This window comes from Kwoniella dejecticola, chromosome 11 (assembly GCF_000512565.2).
Source record: "Kwoniella dejecticola CBS 10117 chromosome 11, complete sequence".
Taxonomy (NCBI): Eukaryota; Fungi; Basidiomycota; class Tremellomycetes; order Tremellales; family Cryptococcaceae; genus Kwoniella; species Kwoniella dejecticola.
Genome location: NC_089311.1, coordinates 1,081,133 through 1,099,952, shown reverse-complemented (window position 1 = coordinate 1,099,952; position 18,820 = coordinate 1,081,133). Strand labels below are relative to the sequence as shown.

General features: G+C 48.1%; 6 protein-coding genes across 6 annotated transcripts; 3 read left to right on the top strand and 3 right to left on the bottom strand.

Moving 5' to 3' along the window:
- Positions 1–109: 109 nt before the first annotated feature.
- On the bottom strand, positions 110–2,293 carry I303_108544 (uncharacterized protein; the record flags this gene model as incomplete). The annotated part of the gene is made up of 4 exons (XM_018410406.1): positions 110–706; positions 776–1,259; positions 1,325–1,540; positions 1,593–2,293. 4 exons carry the CDS (start codon positions 2,291–2,293, stop codon positions 110–112), a joined length of 1,998 nt encoding a protein of 665 aa, XP_018260215.1.
- A 407-nt stretch (positions 2,294–2,700) lies between these two features.
- On the top strand, positions 2,701–9,678 carry I303_108543 (uncharacterized protein; the record flags this gene model as incomplete). The annotated part of the gene is made up of 13 exons (XM_018410407.1): positions 2,701–3,071; positions 3,140–4,653; positions 4,871–5,647; positions 5,703–6,179; positions 6,235–6,771; positions 6,839–7,002; positions 7,059–7,134; positions 7,196–7,262; positions 7,318–7,864; positions 7,916–8,683; positions 8,777–8,909; positions 8,965–9,041; positions 9,136–9,678. 13 exons carry the CDS (start codon positions 2,701–2,703, stop codon positions 9,676–9,678), a joined length of 6,051 nt encoding a protein of 2,016 aa, XP_018260216.1.
- Positions 9,679–9,895: 217 nt separating this feature from the next.
- Positions 9,896–11,737, bottom strand: I303_108542 (uncharacterized protein; the record flags this gene model as incomplete). The annotated part of the gene is made up of 3 exons (XM_018410408.1): positions 9,896–10,800; positions 10,918–11,328; positions 11,488–11,737. The coding sequence occupies 3 exons, from the start codon at positions 11,735–11,737 to the stop codon at positions 9,896–9,898; spliced, it is 1,566 nt and encodes a 521-aa protein (XP_018260217.1).
- Positions 11,738–12,556: 819 nt separating this feature from the next.
- I303_108541 (uncharacterized protein) lies at positions 12,557–14,292 on the top strand (the record flags this gene model as incomplete). Its single annotated transcript, XM_018410409.1, has 4 exons — positions 12,557–13,256; positions 13,369–13,788; positions 13,880–14,076; positions 14,212–14,292. 4 exons carry the CDS (start codon positions 12,557–12,559, stop codon positions 14,290–14,292), a joined length of 1,398 nt encoding a protein of 465 aa, XP_018260218.1.
- Positions 14,293–14,715: 423 nt separating this feature from the next.
- I303_108540 (uncharacterized protein) lies at positions 14,716–15,796 on the bottom strand (the record flags this gene model as incomplete). Its single annotated transcript, XM_018410410.1, has 5 exons — positions 14,716–14,765; positions 14,940–15,052; positions 15,284–15,420; positions 15,534–15,606; positions 15,714–15,796. 5 exons carry the CDS (start codon positions 15,794–15,796, stop codon positions 14,716–14,718), a joined length of 456 nt encoding a protein of 151 aa, XP_018260219.1.
- A 424-nt stretch (positions 15,797–16,220) lies between these two features.
- On the top strand, positions 16,221–18,312 carry I303_108539 (uncharacterized protein; the record flags this gene model as incomplete). Its single annotated transcript, XM_065969859.1, has 5 exons — positions 16,221–16,371; positions 16,453–16,603; positions 16,709–16,790; positions 16,881–17,383; positions 17,487–18,312. The coding sequence occupies 5 exons, from the start codon at positions 16,221–16,223 to the stop codon at positions 18,310–18,312; spliced, it is 1,713 nt and encodes a 570-aa protein (XP_065825931.1).
- Positions 18,313–18,820: the final 508 nt, after the last annotated feature.

Below are 18,820 nucleotides of genomic sequence, written 5' to 3'. Positions count from 1 at the left end.
CTCACGGAAAGGATTTGGAATGTGAGCGTTCTCCGAGGTCCGTGAGACGCTTGACTCAAGATGCGATCCGACATGCATGAGAGTGAATACAAGAAGATGGACGGAAATGCTACTGTTCGGCCTGGGTCTGCGCCTCTTCCGCCGCTTTCGCAGCCTTCTGCCTCTCCTTCTTACCCTTCCTCTTCCCCGCTCTCTTCTTCTCCCCGCCTTCGGCTCCTCCCCCACCTGCATTTCGGCCCTTTCCATCCTTGTTCGCAGCATGTTCCGCACCCTTCTCCTTCCACGACTTATCGTCTTGACCCCATCTTCGCCTCTTCAGGTCCTCCTTGAGCTCTCGCACTCGGCTGCCTAGACCTCTACCTTGCATCCCTATGCCACCTTTCCTGTAAGGTGCGATACTTTTCACGTTAAGGACCTTGTTCAGCTCTTCATCCGTGGCCAACAATATCTCCGCGGGTGTCAAACCGAATGATACAGGAGCTGAATGAGTGTACTTGAATTTGGTAGGCATATCTCCAATCATGTCTTCGTGATCTAACGCTTTGTATTCTTCCATCGCTTCTTTCACTTTCTTAGCTTTGTCCGCAACTGTCAAGCCGTTCACCTTAGGGTCGATCTCGGTTTCGACCTCGAGGGCTTTGCCTTTCTTCTTCTTGTCCTTCTTTCGTTTCTTCTTGCTTGGCTCTTCGTCGATGAAGTCGGCGTCCTGGTGAAGAATACCCAATCGTCAGTATAAGCACGACACTTTATACCAATTCGTTGACGAGGCACTTACCATATTTATGGGTCCTTCTTCCTCAACGTCATATGTTCGCTCCGCATCGACATCCGTATCCTCCGCTTGCTCATATGGGTATTGCCCACCTTCTTCGGGATCATCATACTCTGCATCCCCGATATCGTCATCCCAAACGGGCTTTCCATTCTCGTCTTCCTGCTCTCCTGCTCTGCTCAACATTCCACCAACCACCTTCTCCCATTCATTTTCGTCCCATTCGCCATCAAGTACCTTCTCCAGCGAATCCCAGTCGACCTCGCCTTCAACCCCTTCAGCCGCTAAATCCATTTTCAGCGCTGCCATGCTTCTTTCCATCTCTCGTCGCTTGGAACCTTTCTTGGCTTTCAAAGATTCTTCTTGAGCGGCTCGTTCCGCGGCTTTACGCTCAGCTTTTCTAGCTCGTTTCGATTTACGTGCGTCATCCGGTCTTCGCACAAGCGAATCTATCTGTCGAGGATGCGATAATATGTCAAAGCCACCACTGCGCACGCGACAAAGTCAGTCATCAAGCTCTTGTATAATCAAGTCGAGCGGATCGCAACTTACGGCTCTTCGAATCTGAAGTTGTACTCTGCTTCGAAAGCATCTGCCTTATCGTCGAACTCGTCTTCCTCGTCCAATTCACCCCACGGATGACTTGATGGTCCAGCTTTCGGCTTGTTCTCTGTCTCTTCTTCATCTGATTCGTCATCTCCAACTACCTCTTTGTATGTCGGTACATACTTCTCGGATCGATCAATCCACCCTCGATTCAGTATATAACTGACACCGATTCATCAGCCTTGACAGCCATCGGATGCGGGATGAGACTCACTTCATGAGGAATTCATCATCGTTCTTCGTTTTTCTTTCCTTTTTGGCCTTTTTCTTGGCTTTCTGCTCTGCTTTTTCGGCTTTCGAAATGGGTTCCGTCTTCTCCGCTTTCTCGTCACCCGTTATTGACTCCTCTACTAAGGTTGTTGAGATAGGCTGATCCCCCATGCCTAGGATCTTTCTGACCTCATCTTCCCCACCTCCCATCTCAAGTAAGAATTGCCTATACTCTGCCTCCTCCATATCATCTTCTCCTTCGCCCTTTTCTCGCTTGGTGATGAAATCGCCCTCCTCATCAGACTCGTCATCGGCAAGCAATTTGAAAGCTGTTATCGCATCCTCTTGGATTTTCCGTCGAGACTCAACATAAGTCAGGGGTTTCTCATCTTCCTGCTCGTCATCTCCCCCATTATCCCCCGCAAGCAGTTTCGCTCTGTGATAATCTTGAAGCAAATACGGTTTCTCCGCTACTTTCTTGCTTATATTTGTCTTGATCCCTTTAGCCTGTGCTTTCTCTTGAGCTCTCTTCAATTCCTCCTGCAGGACATCCTCCTGCCCGTAGACACCCTCTTTCCTCTTGATCTTGCTGAGAGTTCTCAGAATCGCAGCATCTAGCGCCGGGGTGAGCTCATCACCATCTTCGTCCTCCGTCACATCTGATGACGAGTAGTCGGACTCTGATCCGTATTCTGAGCCGGACATAGGTTCATGAGTTGCCTTAAGCTTTGACGATGATGCTGAATTTGAGTCAGCGCAGCGTTTAAATGGTCGATGCAGAAGTGGACCTACCTTGCATACTGTTGAGTTGCTTGGAAAATGATCTTTACAGGTCTTCAGTCAAGCACTAGTATTCAGATGAGACCGTAAATGCACACTTCTATTCTACCATCTTTCAACTTTTTGAGGTTTCCAGGAACGACGGGATCAAATATCGAAGCGATCAAAACATGAAAGACGGAGATATACCTCATACTCCGTTGATCATCATCCTCAAAAGTTGAATTTCATGCGATTTCAGAAATGACCGTACATTCTTCAGTCTCTCTTGCCTTAACCATATACAAAACCCCCTTTTTTGAGTTGGCATATACCCGGGACAAGTCTTCAAGATGTCCTCTCTCGCCGCTCAATTGCAAGGCATAGCCTCTTTGGATGCCGCTCGACTGACCTCTAGATACGGTCAACCATCTTCTAAATCATATTTATTCCCTCCCAAGGTCGCCTCCACCCATGATCTCGATTCCATTTTTGCCCTTGCTCAATCAGGCTTCGAGGAGCTTCTTACTCTCGATCCTGAGGTGGAGCAATATGAAGCTGAGGTGTTCTCCGAGAAGTCCAAGCGTACCGATAGAATGATGCTCAGTCAAGAAGAGAACGATGAGCTGAACATCCTCCTAGCAAGGTGTTTAAGGAGGTTGGGGAAATGGATAGGTATAATGGCCGGAGGAAAGTGCATAGAATGGCTTGTTCGCAGGTTCAGGTAAGTGAACAATCCTCTTTCACCAAAGAGCGCTCTTCGGCTCACTATTAGCTGACAAATGACCGCAGAGTCCACGAGCTGAACGCCGAAACTCTCCTACAAGTCTTCTTACCCTATCACGAATCCCCAAATTTCCCTCGAATGTTAGCTATCCTCACTCTTCCCCAGACTTCGAGATACTACGCTCCTTTTGCTCCGCTCATCAAGAATGCCCAACCCCTCTCGAGATCATACATCACCACCGCAATCTCCCCGACCAGAGACAAATCGTTGAAACTGCTCGGAGATATAGCTGGCATGGTACAAATAGCTGTCAAGGAGAGAGTCGTACACAGAGCTCTGTTGACCTTCTGGACTGCCACCATGGTGGATCTGCTTGAAGGTGGAAAGCAAGGAAAGGTTGCTGATGAAGGTCTTGTCAAAGTCATGGTGGAGGCTTTTGTCACCATCCTATCTACCAAAAATGGGGGCGAAGACGTCAATGCCGCCGTGTACCCGCCTCTGGTCCTTCTTACTCGATCCATCAATCTCACAGACGAAGCGTTCCACGCTATCGTCTCATCCCTCAGCACACCTACGAGCGGCGCCAACCCCTCGCAGAGGATCTTGACCATGCTAGTCATTCTAAATGACCGACCTGGATTCACCGCCGGCTTAGGAGACGCCGCCTCACAGAACCTTTCTAGTGTCAAGCAACTCGATCAGATTCTGGTGGCATCAATGGAGAAATACGGCTTCGAGACTGCATTGAAGTCTGTCATCGGTGTGCTTCTGGAAGACCCAGAATTGCATTTCAAGGCGATTCGAGCCGTCCTAGAATATCGTGAACTGCCAAGGTCTATCGCCAAACTCGCTGCTGCCTCGCTTCTTCAGCTTGGATCTGATGAACAGACATCAGAGGAGACGAAAGACATCGTCAAATCTTTGCTGGTCAATTTACGGGAACGCCACCCGACAATAGTGGATTCGGTCTACGTTGAAGCCTCAGCAACTGCTCAGATCGATCATCAATTGGTGCAAAAACCAGCAGACGAATCAGCCTATCTCAACATCTATGCCGCCGACGTATCTAGTAGAGTTCAGGGTATCAAGGAGGTCATGCAGCTTCACCGATCTGGTTCAAAAGATGAATCTGCTGTTACCGCTCTGGTCGCCCGGCTAGGAGATGCAGACGAAGCCGTAATCGAGGCCATATACGAAGATCCTGAACAATTACTCGAGATCACTTTTGTTGACAAATATATATCAGGCGTCAAACCTTCTTTCTGGAGCAGTGCACCGAAACCAGCGATTATAGGACATCATTTGAACTACATCTCAAATACTCTGCTTACCGACAAAGTCCGTGGCAAATATCCCAATACTGGTCGACAGATCTTCCAGGAATTGCTTTTCCCTATCTTACTTGCTGTCGAGAAGAAGTCTCCTTTAAGCTCCGCCGATGCAGATAGGATTCTCGGAGGGGACTTCGGAAACATCGAGCTCCTCAGCAGTATTACTCCTGATATCATTCAAGCTAGATCTCAGAGCGATCGGGAGGCTTCGCCGAGATCGAATCTGCTGCTTGCATCTTCTTTGTCTGGTGAGTGCTTTCCACTTGTACAGAATAATCCTCAATTTCAAGCTGCGCGAATGATTATAATCAGAAGTCGCGACCAATTCTCATACCACTTCTTCGGGATGTGATGTGAGGATCGAAATATGTGCTACAGACTTCATGCACCACCCTCTGACGCGCTTTTTCTCACTTCTGTCTCCTCTGTTTCCTCTCGGGGTCATCGCTGATTCCGCAAACATAGCGGCGATTCTCGCCTCCTCCCACTACGACCAGGATATCAAATTCCTCATCTCGCAGATCGATTCTACGAATGCGTCGGCTAAACTTCTTTCGCTTCTTGTGCTTTCTCAACTCATGATTAGTGCTCAGGGCGAGAAGCAGATGGTGCTGGCATCGCAAGTCCTGGACCACATCAAACTCCGACAAAGTGTATCTCTACGAGAGATCGAATACTCCGAAGATGGTGTCTCATCGACATTGCTTGATGCTATCTACCGAAGACCCGCTGATCCTCGAACATCTCACCGGGCCTTCCTCTCACTTCTGGCGGCAATGACCAAAGTCCACAGACCATCAACCTCAATTACCTGGTTGGATGGCGATATTGAGGTATCCGGACCAAAAGCTTCATACAAAAGCATCGCGAACGAAATCTACGCATGGTCGAATTCAGGGTCACTGCCCGCGCTGCTCGCGTCTAGCCTTCTACGCTCGCTCTTTGCTCAGCTGGGAGAAGATGCGTTGTTATTCTTCGCCTCGATCTGGACCAGTCAGTCGTCTGCAGCGCTGAAGACAGCTTCTCTACGACATGCCTTCGCTTTCGTATCAGCATACTCCGGCATGAAAGCGCTACAAGGGATCGACTTCCAAATCATGGTGTCATCCGTCGTCATCGCTTTACAGGATAGTGAAAAGTCGGTCAGATCAGCAGGTGTAGATTTGTTGAAGACGATGTCGGTCAATGCCCAAAATAGTGAAAACATTTACGCCTTAGACACGATTTATGGCAGTCGATCTGGTAAGTACAGTCGTTTTTCCGAATAGTCGAGCTCTTTGCTTACATCGCTTCACAGACACTGTCCAGCTCCTCAAACCCTCGGACAGGAAGAAATATCTCGATACTCTCGTCGAGGCTTCCGATGAATCCACTCTAGACAACGGAAGATTGAAGACAGTCCATACTGCAGCCCTCGTCATCATACATGGCAAGAACAAGAAGGAGACAGCTCATCGACGAGCTGTTCTCGGCTGTCTTATCTCCCACATCATCTCTCACCGGTGTATACGAGACAGACTCGCTCTTCTAAGGCTGATAGCCGAAGTTTACGATCATTCCGTACTTCGAGGCGTCTTACCACTGTTGTTGGCCCTGCAGGATGTCAAGAATGAAGAGACTGTCTGGCTCAATACACTCAAGGCAGTCGATCGACATGAGTATCTTGCTTTACTCATGTCCACTTTCAGCAAGGAAAGCGTCAGTCTATTTGCCGATGATCAAGCAGGTGCTTGGGACTTCATGCTGTCTGCCTTGCAAAACGAGAACAATTCAGGTGAGTTGGCTCATTTCAAAATGCTGTTGTGCTAGCCCCCTGACGCTTGTATCAGTCTTGTCCCGACAATTGCGGGATCTCGCCTTACAACGCATGGTCGACGGCGTATTCAACGCGTTGCCTGGACATCAAAAGATCGAATACGTCTTGACAATCGTTGAATCTCTACATGCCTTGTCTGGTGAAGTTTCCCTGGCTACCAGCAAGCTATTGCAATCGTTCCATCTGGACACGTCAAGTATAGTCGAGATCCTTGAACATCTTTCTGAGCCGTTGGAAACGACCGTGCATAGAAAGAAACAACGAAACGACGATGTCGAGGATGACAAGCCTACTTCTGCTGTTCTAGACCTGACAATCCTGATCGAGTCGAGAGATTGGCAATCCTTGCCGGGAGACGCTACGCTCGTGGCATCTCTCATGTCGATTCTCAGTGCTTTGTTGGCTAAGCGACAGTATATCAATCAGGGCGTGGACTATCTGGAACAGGAAGTATTGGCTGCGATCTTAGCTCTTGTCGAGAAGATCCAAGACCCGCAAGAGATTGGCAGAGCGCATGTTGGTATCGAGGTGATAATCAAGGTAATTAGAGGTACGTTTCTTCTGCTAGCAGACGCAACCGAAAAGCACACATTACTAACGGTGCTCTTATGAACTAGCCTCGACCAATCCCCGAACTTCACAACGGGCTTTGTTGGTCGCTTCTGAGCTGGCACGACTTATACCTGAAGCTGTATTGCATAACATCATGCCCATTTTCACTTTCATGGGTGCGAGTGACTTCCAGCGGGATGACGCGTATAGCTTCGGAGTGGTCGAGAAGGTATGTTGGCTTTTACCTACCTGAATGTCAGTATCAAGGCTGATTTTCCGTAAAAGACTGTGTCACGAATTGTGCCTGTCATGACCAAGTCTCTGAAGGAAAAAGCGGAGAATAGCTTAGAGCTTTACAACGGTACGCCTCTTCGAACGATCCATGCCTGGAGATCGATGCTGAATTTGATGTGCGAACGCAGAATCTTTGACATTCTTAAGTATATTCACAGACATGGCTGGTCGATTGCCCAAGCATCGAACATTGCCGTAAGTCTCTCGAGCAGCTTCCCTGAGCCAATCGCACTATCTAACTTCGTTGCAGGTTCTTCGTTCATTTGGTCAAATCCCTTGGGCCGGAGGATTTCCTCGCTCCTATATGTATGTTGCTCGTTGATCGAGCGACTACCAAAGCTGGGCGTTCCGGGAATCCTGTCTCGGTCGTCCTTGATCTTCCTGCATCCTTGGGTTCTTCGTTCGATATCACCATCAGGACCGAAGTGCTCGCATCGGTCGTCGATGAGCTTACTCGATTAGTGCACGACCTATCTGAGAGCGAGAAAGAGGCTTTCCTCAGTCGTACGATCTCTGAAAACGATTCCTCCGATCGACCAATCAAACAAATTAATCACCTCCTTACCTTTGGTCTGGCACTCATCGAGCAACTCAAGGGCAAACAATGCACACAATCGACAGTCCAGCCTATTGTGCAGAACCTCATTCAGCTTGCCGCCAAGACTTCTCAGGCTACTTTGGTGTCTACCGACATCTCCAAAAACGTTCAAGCCGCTCTTTCTGGCACTATGCAATTGCTATCTGCCGAGAATTTCTTGACTGTCATCTTGCACCTGATCTCAGAAGGAACGGACAAGGTAAGCTATCAGTAGACACTTTGAAAATCTTTGGCTGACCATCCTTAATAGGACGTTGTGATGGCCCTCAACACTTTCTCTGGACGTGTTTCGCTCATCCGATCTGACATTCGAAGCAAATGTTCGAAAATCATCGGCGACATACTCAAGAAGGCCTCAACCTGCCTCGGCTCCGCATCCGAAACCACCAAAGCCTCTCTTGCAGCTATCACGACAATTGCTTCCACTGCTACATCTACAGAAGATAGCGCTTTAGCTAGCATCGTACCTGCCTTAGTGTCCTCAGTGACCAAGCTGGCTGAATCTAACAATTCTATTTCTGCTTTGGAACTCATCGAAACGCTGGTCAGACACCTTGGATCCAGGATAATCCCTTACATCCAATCAATAATCACTCTCGCCATCTCACTGATCAGTTCGCCGAAGACAATAGCATCAATAGCCAAATCGTCTTTCTCGATACTTTCCGCCTTGGTTGAAGTGGTATCGAGCTTCATATCCGGCAAACAGCTCATCAATATACTGAAGACCACCTTAGACTATCGATCCAAGGATCTGGGTATATCTCTCAAAGTGTCAACTACGATTTCTAAGAAAATCAAGACTAAAACGCTGTTCCCCGTCTTATTGGATTTGTGGAAGACTACTCAGGATGAAGAGAATAGCGAGACGATTAAAGGGTTCTTCGATCTCTTGAGATTGACGCTCAAGAATGCCTCGAGGGATGAGTTGCCCGGTATGATGAAGAACGTGTTTGCGTTTTTCCTTGATGTCTTTGATTTGAGGCATAGATTACAATCTAGACAAGTCGATAGCCATGTGAGTCATCTTTGTCTGTCTTGGCCCAATTCCCTGTCCTTCCTTATACATACACTGTTGATGGTGGATGCTGATGGATGAGAAACCGTATAGACGATCAATGATATTGAAGAATCGGCGATTGGGTCATTCCTTGAGCTGGTGACTAAGTTGAATGAAGCTACATTCAAACCGCTCTTCATCAGATTATATGATTGGGCGGTAATTGACCTGGCGGAAGGTAAAGGTGAACCCCACCTGCTTTTACACTGCGGGAATGTCACTGATGGTGTCTGGTCTAGCTATCGACGATGATCGGTTGATCGAGAGGAAGATCGTCTTGCTGCATGTGATGATGGGGTTACTCGTCAAATTCAAGGTGAGCGAGCGTCTCCCACTTGACGATCGGGCCTAACTCGTCTACTGCGTATAATGCTTCACTTATGCTAATTCTTTCTGCTTCTCTACTGCAGAACCTCCTCTCGCCATACATGGCTGCCCTCTTTCCTTACATCCAAGAACTTTTACCAGCCTACGCCGAAGGGATAATCACCCATCGCGGGTTACATACCCTCTTGCTTGAAGTCTTAGCTAAATCGTTCGAAGTGGACGACGGCGCTTACTGGACGGATCAACTACTTCTCCAAATCTTACCTAATCTGATCTCGCAAATACCCATTTATCCATCGGGTGAACCGGAATCAGAAGCAATCGCAGAATGTTTAGCGAGTCTAGCGAAATCAACAACGTCGGAGAATGTTCTCAGACGATTGAATTCTTCGATATGTCTAACGACCCGATCAGACGATGTGCAGACTCGTCTGAGTGCGTTGAAGGTTCTAGATAGGGTATGGGAGAAACAGATGGACGAGATGATTTCGTTTGTACCCGAAACGGTATCGGAGTTCTTAGCTGAGTTATTGGAGGATGAGAGCCATGATGTTGAATTAGCGGCTAGGGGGGTATTGGCGCGTATAGAGAAGATCACGGGGAGTCTGAAAGAGTATCTCGAGTAGGAGTGGGCTTAGAAGCGTTGGTGTGCTTTACTGTACTGCCTGTTTGTATAGTATATAGTCAGGGCGTATGAATCAAATGCATGTTCTTGATGGCGTCATGGTATGTATACAGATGGTGATGATGGTCGAGGTGGTCTACACAGAATTATTACACAATTTGGAGCCCTGCAGCCTTACTGACAATTTTACAAAATCAACTTCGAGTCTTCTTCTCGACTCACCCGCCAATCCCTTCCTCGTCCTTGCCTCCCACTTTCACACCAGCACTCGCAGGCGGCTTGAACTGTCCAAATCCTTTAGCCTCGTACAACAGATCCGTCCTAATCACATACTTGACTCCTCCTTCCCCTACAGCCGACCCCTCATGCAATAATGATCCCAGCGTATCTCCATGCGGGAAACAAAGCACCGCACCCTGGATCGGTCGGACACTATGAGACTCCATCACGCCCATCTTGTCGGAGGGTAAGAAAAAGGTCGTACATCCCGTATCTTTCGGTATATCCCCTTCTCCATTCAGATACACCAACAGCGTGTATCTCGACCACAGCGGATCCTCTGGCGGACTGGAATCATGTATATATTCTCCCGTTTTCGGATCTAAACCCGCTGCTGGCCACGCACCGTCTATGTGGGGTCGATATAGCTGGTTCTGAGTATATTGATATACCCTAAATCTAGCGTTGATTCCCCTCACTTTCCCCCCGCCATTCCCATCGACGCTTATAGGTGCGTTAGGGGGAACGTGGGGGAGGATGGATTGATAGAAGTGAGATAGAAAAGAAGGGTCTGCGAGCCAGACGAAATTCTTGGCGAGAATTGAATTTTTAGTTAGAGCAGAACCGCTGGCGGCTTCGTCGGATTCCCAGCCTATACTTTCGGCAGCCCGAACGATCTGCAAGCATTCCTCAGGTGTAAACACGTCAAGAACGACGAATGCCCCGGGAACTTCCGGAACGTCGATTTTGGAAGGCATTGGCCGGGAGGAAGAAGGGGAAAGAGAGATGGCGCCGGGAGAAGAGCCGTAGACGGTGGAATCGTATAGGTTGGGAGGTTTTCGGTCGGCGGCGAGGACGTGGTGCACTGCGCGGAAATTGGGGTATGGCGTTGGAGGGGGTGTATCTAGATTCCGTGAGCAAGCCGAGAGGAGTCAGCTGAACGATCGGATTTGCTAGTGTAGATATGCCGAATTGATTTGGTCTGACTTGAGTAAATGTAACTTGATATGATTTGACCTACCGAACAGCGTCCCCTCCTTGATCATCTTCCAAATCTGTATCTCCTCATTCTGCTCTCGCGCCTTCCAGACTTGTTTACGTCTGATGACTTCCCCCATATCCCTTCCATCGACTAACGTACTCTCATCCTTCGTAGATACTCCGTTCGTACCCAAGACCTTTTTATCGGTCGATACGTTTGATTTCTGCGACTTATTGGCGATTCGTAAAATCAGGTCTAGACATTTCAACGCTTCGGGATCACCGGGACTCCCATCTGCCCCGCTGGTCGCATCACATTCTCGTACCCATCTTTGTAGCGCGCCCAGCTTGGGTTGTAGATTACGGGTGTACATCTCGAATAGGTGTATGAGGGCGTCGGTGAAGCGGTAATCTGAGAGGGCTGTTGAGATTTTCGACGTGAGGGAGGCGCCTAGAGAGTGCAATAACATGATGTCAGCCTAGAGTATGAGTCAGGGGATTACAAGAGAGCTATGAGACTGCAGGCGAGAAGTAGACGATAGAGAGCGATTGACGAATGACTCCAGATTTGAAGCGTTGAATTATTGTATTATCGGAATCTCCTGCTCACCTAAACCCGATCCTTCGGCCATGACCCTATACAACTCATGTACCTTCCTCTTGAGATCTTTCATCTCTTTTCCAGAAAGCTCTTCTGGGAACTCGCATAATATCTCGAGCACGTTGATCGTACATTCCAGGTCATCCACATCGATCAACCTGTTCGTAGAAGACGAAGAATCGCTAGGTGGAGTAGGTAATTTTGAGATTTGCGAAGGAACGTTCCCATTCGGGCGCTTTCGTTTGTTGTTCTTGCCCATCTTGATCAGACTCTCTCGTCGGTTGCTCGATCCCTTTTTGGATCTTCTTCAATCTGTCACTGTAACATTCAGCCCTTACGACTAACCACAGCTCCAAGTATTCTGCGAGTATCAGGAAAGCTGAAGCTGAAGTCGATATTTTTCTATCTTATCGTCGGACACCTCCGGAAGTACGCGAAAGTGACGTGGCAATGTTTCGCCCCACTTACGGTAGTTTGATTATCAATGAAAGATCAACGCTGTGCCAGCCATTTACTTTTGGACGGAGTAACTTTTGAATCAGAATCAACGCCAGATTAAGGCATTCTACCTGAGCAAAAATATCACGGAATTATTCACCCTGAAAATCAACGATTAAGCATCCAAACACAAAAGAAGGAACGCACAAACCCCCATGCAACACACGCACACGCTCAGATCGTTTTGTTTAAGGGGGTGAAGTGATACACGCGTTTGACCTTTTGTCCTTTGGTGATTTTGCTTTTTTATTTGTGACTTCGTATTCTGGCCTAGGGGGCGTCTGAGCGGTACTCGCATGGTGTATGGGGGTACGTGAGTAGGGCGATTTATGATGCATGCATGAACATCACGCATTGATTTCTTCATTCAACCTTCCACCTCTCTTCAACACTCCATCATCCTTTAAAGCTCTGTGAGCAAATACCTCTTCATAAACAAATCTCCCTCTCTCTCTCTACACCCCGCTTGACCACCTATAAGTATCCTGGCGATACAACAATCTCCTTTGGACCTCGACTTCATCTTCAACCTCAACGTCCATTTCCGTTATTTGTGCAGTGCACTAAGACCAACGTCAAAATGTACACTTCTACATTACTATACCTCCTTCCTCTACTTGCTCCACTAGTCTCAGCGACCAGCCAAGAGACTAGAGAATTGTACGAGGCAGCCTCGAGGAGACTGGTATCGCGGGACGATACCGATAGTCATGGACACGGGAAATACAACGCGCTCTTAAACTCTCACGGTCATGGACACGTTGCCAGTAAGAAAAGGACGCTTTCGAACAATCATTCTTCTTCTCAGAAATTAGTCCGAAGGAAGAAAGTCAATCACAAAAACAAGAAACGAGGAAATTCCACTTGCAAAGCCAAACCCACTTCCAGTTCAACTGAGTCAGAGTCGGTAATCGCCACCGCGACTGGTACAATTCCAGCTGTACAAAACAACGCCAACGCTAAACCCTCCTCTTCTTCTGCTTCCTCTTCCTCGTCGTCATCCGCTGCTGAATGGGAAGAGACCGCCTATCCTACGATGTCATCAACCAATACTTGGGACTCCGCAGCCTCAGCTTCCGCCTCGGCGTCCGCTACTTCCACAGGCAATTCATGGGAAAGTTCAAGTGTGAACACACAACAACCAAGTTCGACATCGTCGGCACAGGCCGAGTCTACTTCTTCCTCTTCGGGCGGTAGTGGGTCCGGGTCTTCAGGGAATAGCTTGTTCCCTTGGGGAACAGGTTCAGCGAGCTGGACTACGTCTGATGGCGGCTTATCTTGTGCGTCTGGCCTCCTACTCATCATCGCAGCTGATGATATTTATAACCTCACTTCCGATCATATTGCGACCTGTGCTGATATTGACCTTGTTATTCCTGGTGATGCGTTTAGTCGAAGGTGCTTTGAAACCTCTAACAGCCGGTAAACTCCCCTCGTCCGGCTCCGCGCCCGACGGGTCCAACGCCCTCGTCGCCTCCTACCCCGCCGGGACCGTCGGTCTCTCATCTGCGGGATTCTCATTCTACACCGAGGGAGCGCACAACGGCGTCCAAGTCGACGGCGCTAGCGAGGTATCCTTCAGTTATTCCGTCTACTTGAAAGACGGCTTCGAATTCGTCAAGGGCGGTAAGATGCCTGGATTATACGGCGGTACCTCCCTCTCGCAGGCTAAGAGCTGTAGTGGCGGTCGACAAGATGGGAGGGATAGTTGTTTCTCGGCGAGATTGATGTGGAGGACCAACGGGGCAGGAGAGATCTACGATTATTTGCCTGTGCCGTATACGAATACCGATACGGGTTATGGAGAGTCCAGTGAGTGTCCTTTTCGATTTTTGCTTTTCAACGCAATCCTTCAAGACGTGCTATACATCACGAGCTGACAAGGATTTCACCGCTACCTCAGTCCAAAGAGGTGCATACTCGTGGGCAACCGGAAGATGGACGACCGTAGCTATGCGAGTGAAATTGAACGACATAGGCCAAGCGAACGGTGAACAAGAATTAATGGTCGATGGTCAATCTGTCATCTCCTTGAAAGACGTCACTTTCGCTACGGCTCAAGGTACCAAGATCTACGGTATAATGGCTCAGACTTTCTTCGTGAGTCTCCTGTCTCCTGTCTCCTTCTCCGTCTCCCTCCCCGTCTACGCTTCCGTCTCCCATCTATCCCTGCACCCATTTCCACGATTTATACAATGTATATATGCTGACGCGCAGCCACCTTCACACACTCAGGGAGGACACACCGATGATTGGGCTTCGCCTTCCGACCAGAATATCTGGTTCAAAGATTGGTCTCTTGCTGTTCTTGCTTAGGTCTAATGCGCCGTCTTCTCATCTGTTCCGTCCTCGGAATCTCATTCTTCCAGCAATAGCCTATCGCCGCTTCATCATATGTACATAGCATAGCACAGCTCGTTCAGAGATGCAAGGGGTCTGGATACTCCTCGTCGTCTTACCTTGTCTATGCTGTTTTGTCAGGGAGTGCGCGGATGTATGTATATCTTATTCAACGGAACAAGGCTGCATATCACACACAAGGTCACACGAGGAATGATATATTGACAGCCCAAAGTGAGAAATATGATGCCTGAGCTTGAAAAGATAACCCAGTCCGGCCACAGTCGACCTAAATGATTCACATAGGATGCACTGGGCCTCTCTGTAATCCTTCGTAGTCTGTTCCTAGTCTTTTTCTGATAGAAGTTTTTCACAGAGGGTCTATTTTATTTTCAATGTCTATTCTTGGATGATCAATTCCTCAACTTTCCAATCTTCGAACGAGTTATCTAGATCCAGAGTTCAATACAATTCAGTCAGCGATATTTCGATGTGAAATCCCATTTCGATGTCAATCGACCATCATTACACAGAGTGAGACTTCTGTGTCGCTCCTCGTATGCAATGAAGCAAGTATTTAGATCAGGGGGGAATAAGGGACAAGGCCAATCAGGTTAACTCACCAGGAAGATATCGCCGTATCACCAATGGGATCTTTTTCGCTGCTAATTCCTTCAAAGCGATTTCTAGGGGGTCGGTCTCTCCTTCTACAGGTACCAAGACGGGCGCGTTCATACTATCGCATCATGAGAGGCATTCGTGATCAGCTTATCAGCTCGTCAAATATCACGTCGTTGAAAAGGGCCAAGTATGAAGAGGTTGAAGTGGAGGCGGTACGATGAAATTCAGGTGCAGGTGTGAGATATGAGTTCATGTGGTTTATGGAATGTGCAGACCAGATGAATGGCTCCAATCAAGCTGTTCCTGGAAATGCAAACTGAGAGTAGTCCAAGATCCAGAGACCCACCTGATTTGTAAAGCCCTCGTACCTAACACTCTGGCTCTCTCATATTTGGTCATATACGGAGTGGTCACTCGCACTTCGTTGGGTTTGGCCGCTTTTCCTGTACGTTGTCGTTCGCCATCTTGCGGGGCATTCGATTCCTGCGACACCACATAACAAGACAAGATATCAGTACTCATTCCTTCCCTTGCCCCTTCGCCTGATCACGCATGACAACGAGAGCTACAACAATTGAATCAATAGCCTGACTCACCACTATCATGTTCTCATCGACTTCCGCATTCATACCGTCCTCCTCGTTCTCCGCGCCATCTTCGTTCTCGTAACTACCAAGACGATATGTCAGCGTCAGCTACTGCACTATGTCGCAAAAGTAGCTCAATCATTACAACAGCGCGTAGAGCAGATAGCTTCAGAGCACATTGATACCCACTTCAAGGTATCTGGATCAAGGTAATCCTGCTCGTAGTCGCCTCCTTCGAAATCACCAGTCTCCATTCGTTCGTCGTCGGACATCTTTACGCGATTCGCTTAGTGTTTGATGCAGCTTGCCTTGTCGAAAGATGAAGGGTTCTTATGATCAGAGGCGAGGGTCTCTTATTACCGTGCTGTTCGTTTGAATAATATGTGATTCTGATCGATGTGCAATGACTATGTGTAGAAGAAGGTTGTTATTATTGCCAGAAAAGAGACGAGGATTAAACATTTCTTCGTCCGGTCAAAAGTATTACGTAAGTTTATCCCTTATGACCTCTGATCAGATTGATCGTCGGACTAGCTAGTAAATGCTTGCCACTTAACTTGACCGGATCTGTCTTTGTTATGGTTGCCTGGCAAATACGATATCCAAGAGCAAACACTATATAGTTTAAGGTGGTATAGATTGAATTAGACGGAATGATACGCTGACTCAAACAAACCCAACAACGAAGGGGACAAGATGCAACTAGGTAGATATTCCGTATCTACCCTCCGGCCGGCCCCTATACACTCAATAACGTTCTCGCAAGATGGTCGAGTCTTCGCTGTTGCTGGAGAAGAGGGGTATGAAGTTTGGAAGTCATTCCCTTTATGCTTAGTCAAGCGACGAGGTAAGCTCAATCCCTCATAAGTCACTATCATTCAGATATATCTACAGTCGCTGACACCAAGCCCCCGGTTGCTGCCTCCAGTATTACCTGGAACATTAACCCTGGCGTTGCTATTACCCAACTCACCATTATTGGTCTTACAAGGCGGAGGAGCGAATCCGTTGTACCCGCCCAATAAGGCTGTTGTGTTTCATGATAAGCTGGGTATACCGGTTGCAGAAGTGGAATTTGGGTGAGTCATTTGCGAAATAGCATCCTTCTATACTTTCGACTCGTACATTCATTCTCACTTCTTACACGGTGCATCTGGCTGATTGTGTTCCGTTGCCGGCTCCAGGGAGCGGATACGAGGTATCAAAGCTCGGAACGGTCTATTTTGCGTTGCGCTATCTCGTAAAGTCGTAGCATTTCAATATGGAGTCGATGCCAGCATTACCACCACAAACGACCTTCCCAGCAAGACCAAAAATACAGGTAAAGGCAAAATTAAAGATACCACTCAGAATCAGGCTTTCCATATCGAAAAACTAGGGGAATGGGAGACAGCCAAAAACGAACTTGGCTTAATGGCTCTATCCACTGCTGGCGGATCATCTTTATTAGCTCTACCAGGCCGTCAAGCGGGCCACGTCCAACTTATATCTCTCCCACCTTGTCCGCCCGTCTCGTCATCTTCGAATCCTGGGGATACGGCATTCCGATCGCCTATCATCCTGGCACATACGCATCCTTTGTCGACGTTGTCGACGACTGCGAATGGATCGCATATCCTCACGACCTCCGAGAGGGGGACATTGATACGTGTGTGGGACACAACTCGGGGAAGGCTAGAACGTGAGCTCAGAAGGGGAGTGGATAAGGCGGAAATGTGGGGATGCGACTTCGAGAGCGGTGGTGGCGGCGGTGGCGGTGGCGGAGGGAAGAGCAGGGTAGTCGGGTGGAGCGATAAGGGGACGATACATGTTTGGAAGGATGATAATCCCGGAAACAAGGATAGGGATCATGGTAGATCGTGAGTCTAAGCAAACCAAACATCTGGATAGGCGGACTTTGTTTCCGATTCCACGACAGACTATCATTGCGCATCGACTGATTCATCCTTCATTCCGTCGTAGGTCGACCCCCACTCCGTCTACTCAGACTCTGACAAATATACTATCCCGTAATTTACCTCTACCAAAATATTTCTCGTCTTCACCTTCGACGGCGCAATACCATTTACCCCGCAAAAACCCTCATGCGATAAGTACGGCTCTGGGCAAAGCAGGAGTCAATGTGCCCTCTATGAGGGCCGAGGAGGGGGACGAGGAATCTGAGATGTTCGTAGTCGCATGGGTGGACGTGCCGACTACTCTAAATCCGGGAGAACCTGTGAAGAAGAAAGGCAAAGAAGAACTAAAAGTCGGAAGAAGGAGCTCAGCATCATATGATACCACATCTATGGCAACTACGGCTGTTTCACCAAGTATAGGAATGGGAATCCGAGACGAAAGAAGATCTTTCGGAAGTGGGAGTGATAATACTTCTCGAACCGTTACACCTGTTCCCCATATTCCTCATACTGTTCCTCCTTCAGATAAACGGAACTCGATACATCGTAACGTCTCGAATAACTTCATCAACAAATCGTCCATACAGGACATTCACACCACCGCCAAATCGTCGTCTGCGAAAACCCACACATCGAGAGCCTCGATTAACACCGTGTTGGACACAGATAGAAGCGCGGCGGAAGTACAGGTGGAGAAGCAGTTGATCGTGGTTACTTATTCTGGGGATTGGTATAGACTTCGAATACCCGATAACAACCTTGACACTTATGACACTAGTGCAGAAGGGGATAGTGCTGGTGGTGCCGAGACGGAGGATAGGAGAGGGCAGAGTAGGAAGTGCGAGTTGGTTGAATATAGACGGCTGGGCGTAGGTGGTGGAGGGTGGTAGTCCCTCAAACAGGTAACAACGTATTCTGTGGGTTAGGTTGGGCAATGTTAGCATGTTGTGTTGGATCCTGGATATTGTAGCTTGTCATTTGCATGTCATCGATATTGTTATGCTTGTGTGTCTGTATCTGTGATGATCTGTTGTACGATTGTATATATCTGAATATGTATGCCTTTGAATAGCAAGTGGTATATCTGGGTACTATTGTGAAAACTGCCCTTTCGCGTTGAAGCTACCCAGAGTCCAAAAGAGAGTACGAACGATTACATCCAATATCCTTCTAGTCCTCCTTATCTCCCAAAATCAGGAGGCAGGTTACAGGCTTATGCTTGAGTAGCTGCGCTCAGATATATGCTCAGTATTCGAAAATGCTCATTCAATATACGATGTTACCGCACACATACACATGAAGACCCATCACGGTAAGCGGTGGAGGGTGGAGGTTGACATAATGGGATTTGACTAATCCACCCGTCCACCCGAACGATTAGATAATAAGTCTTGGCAT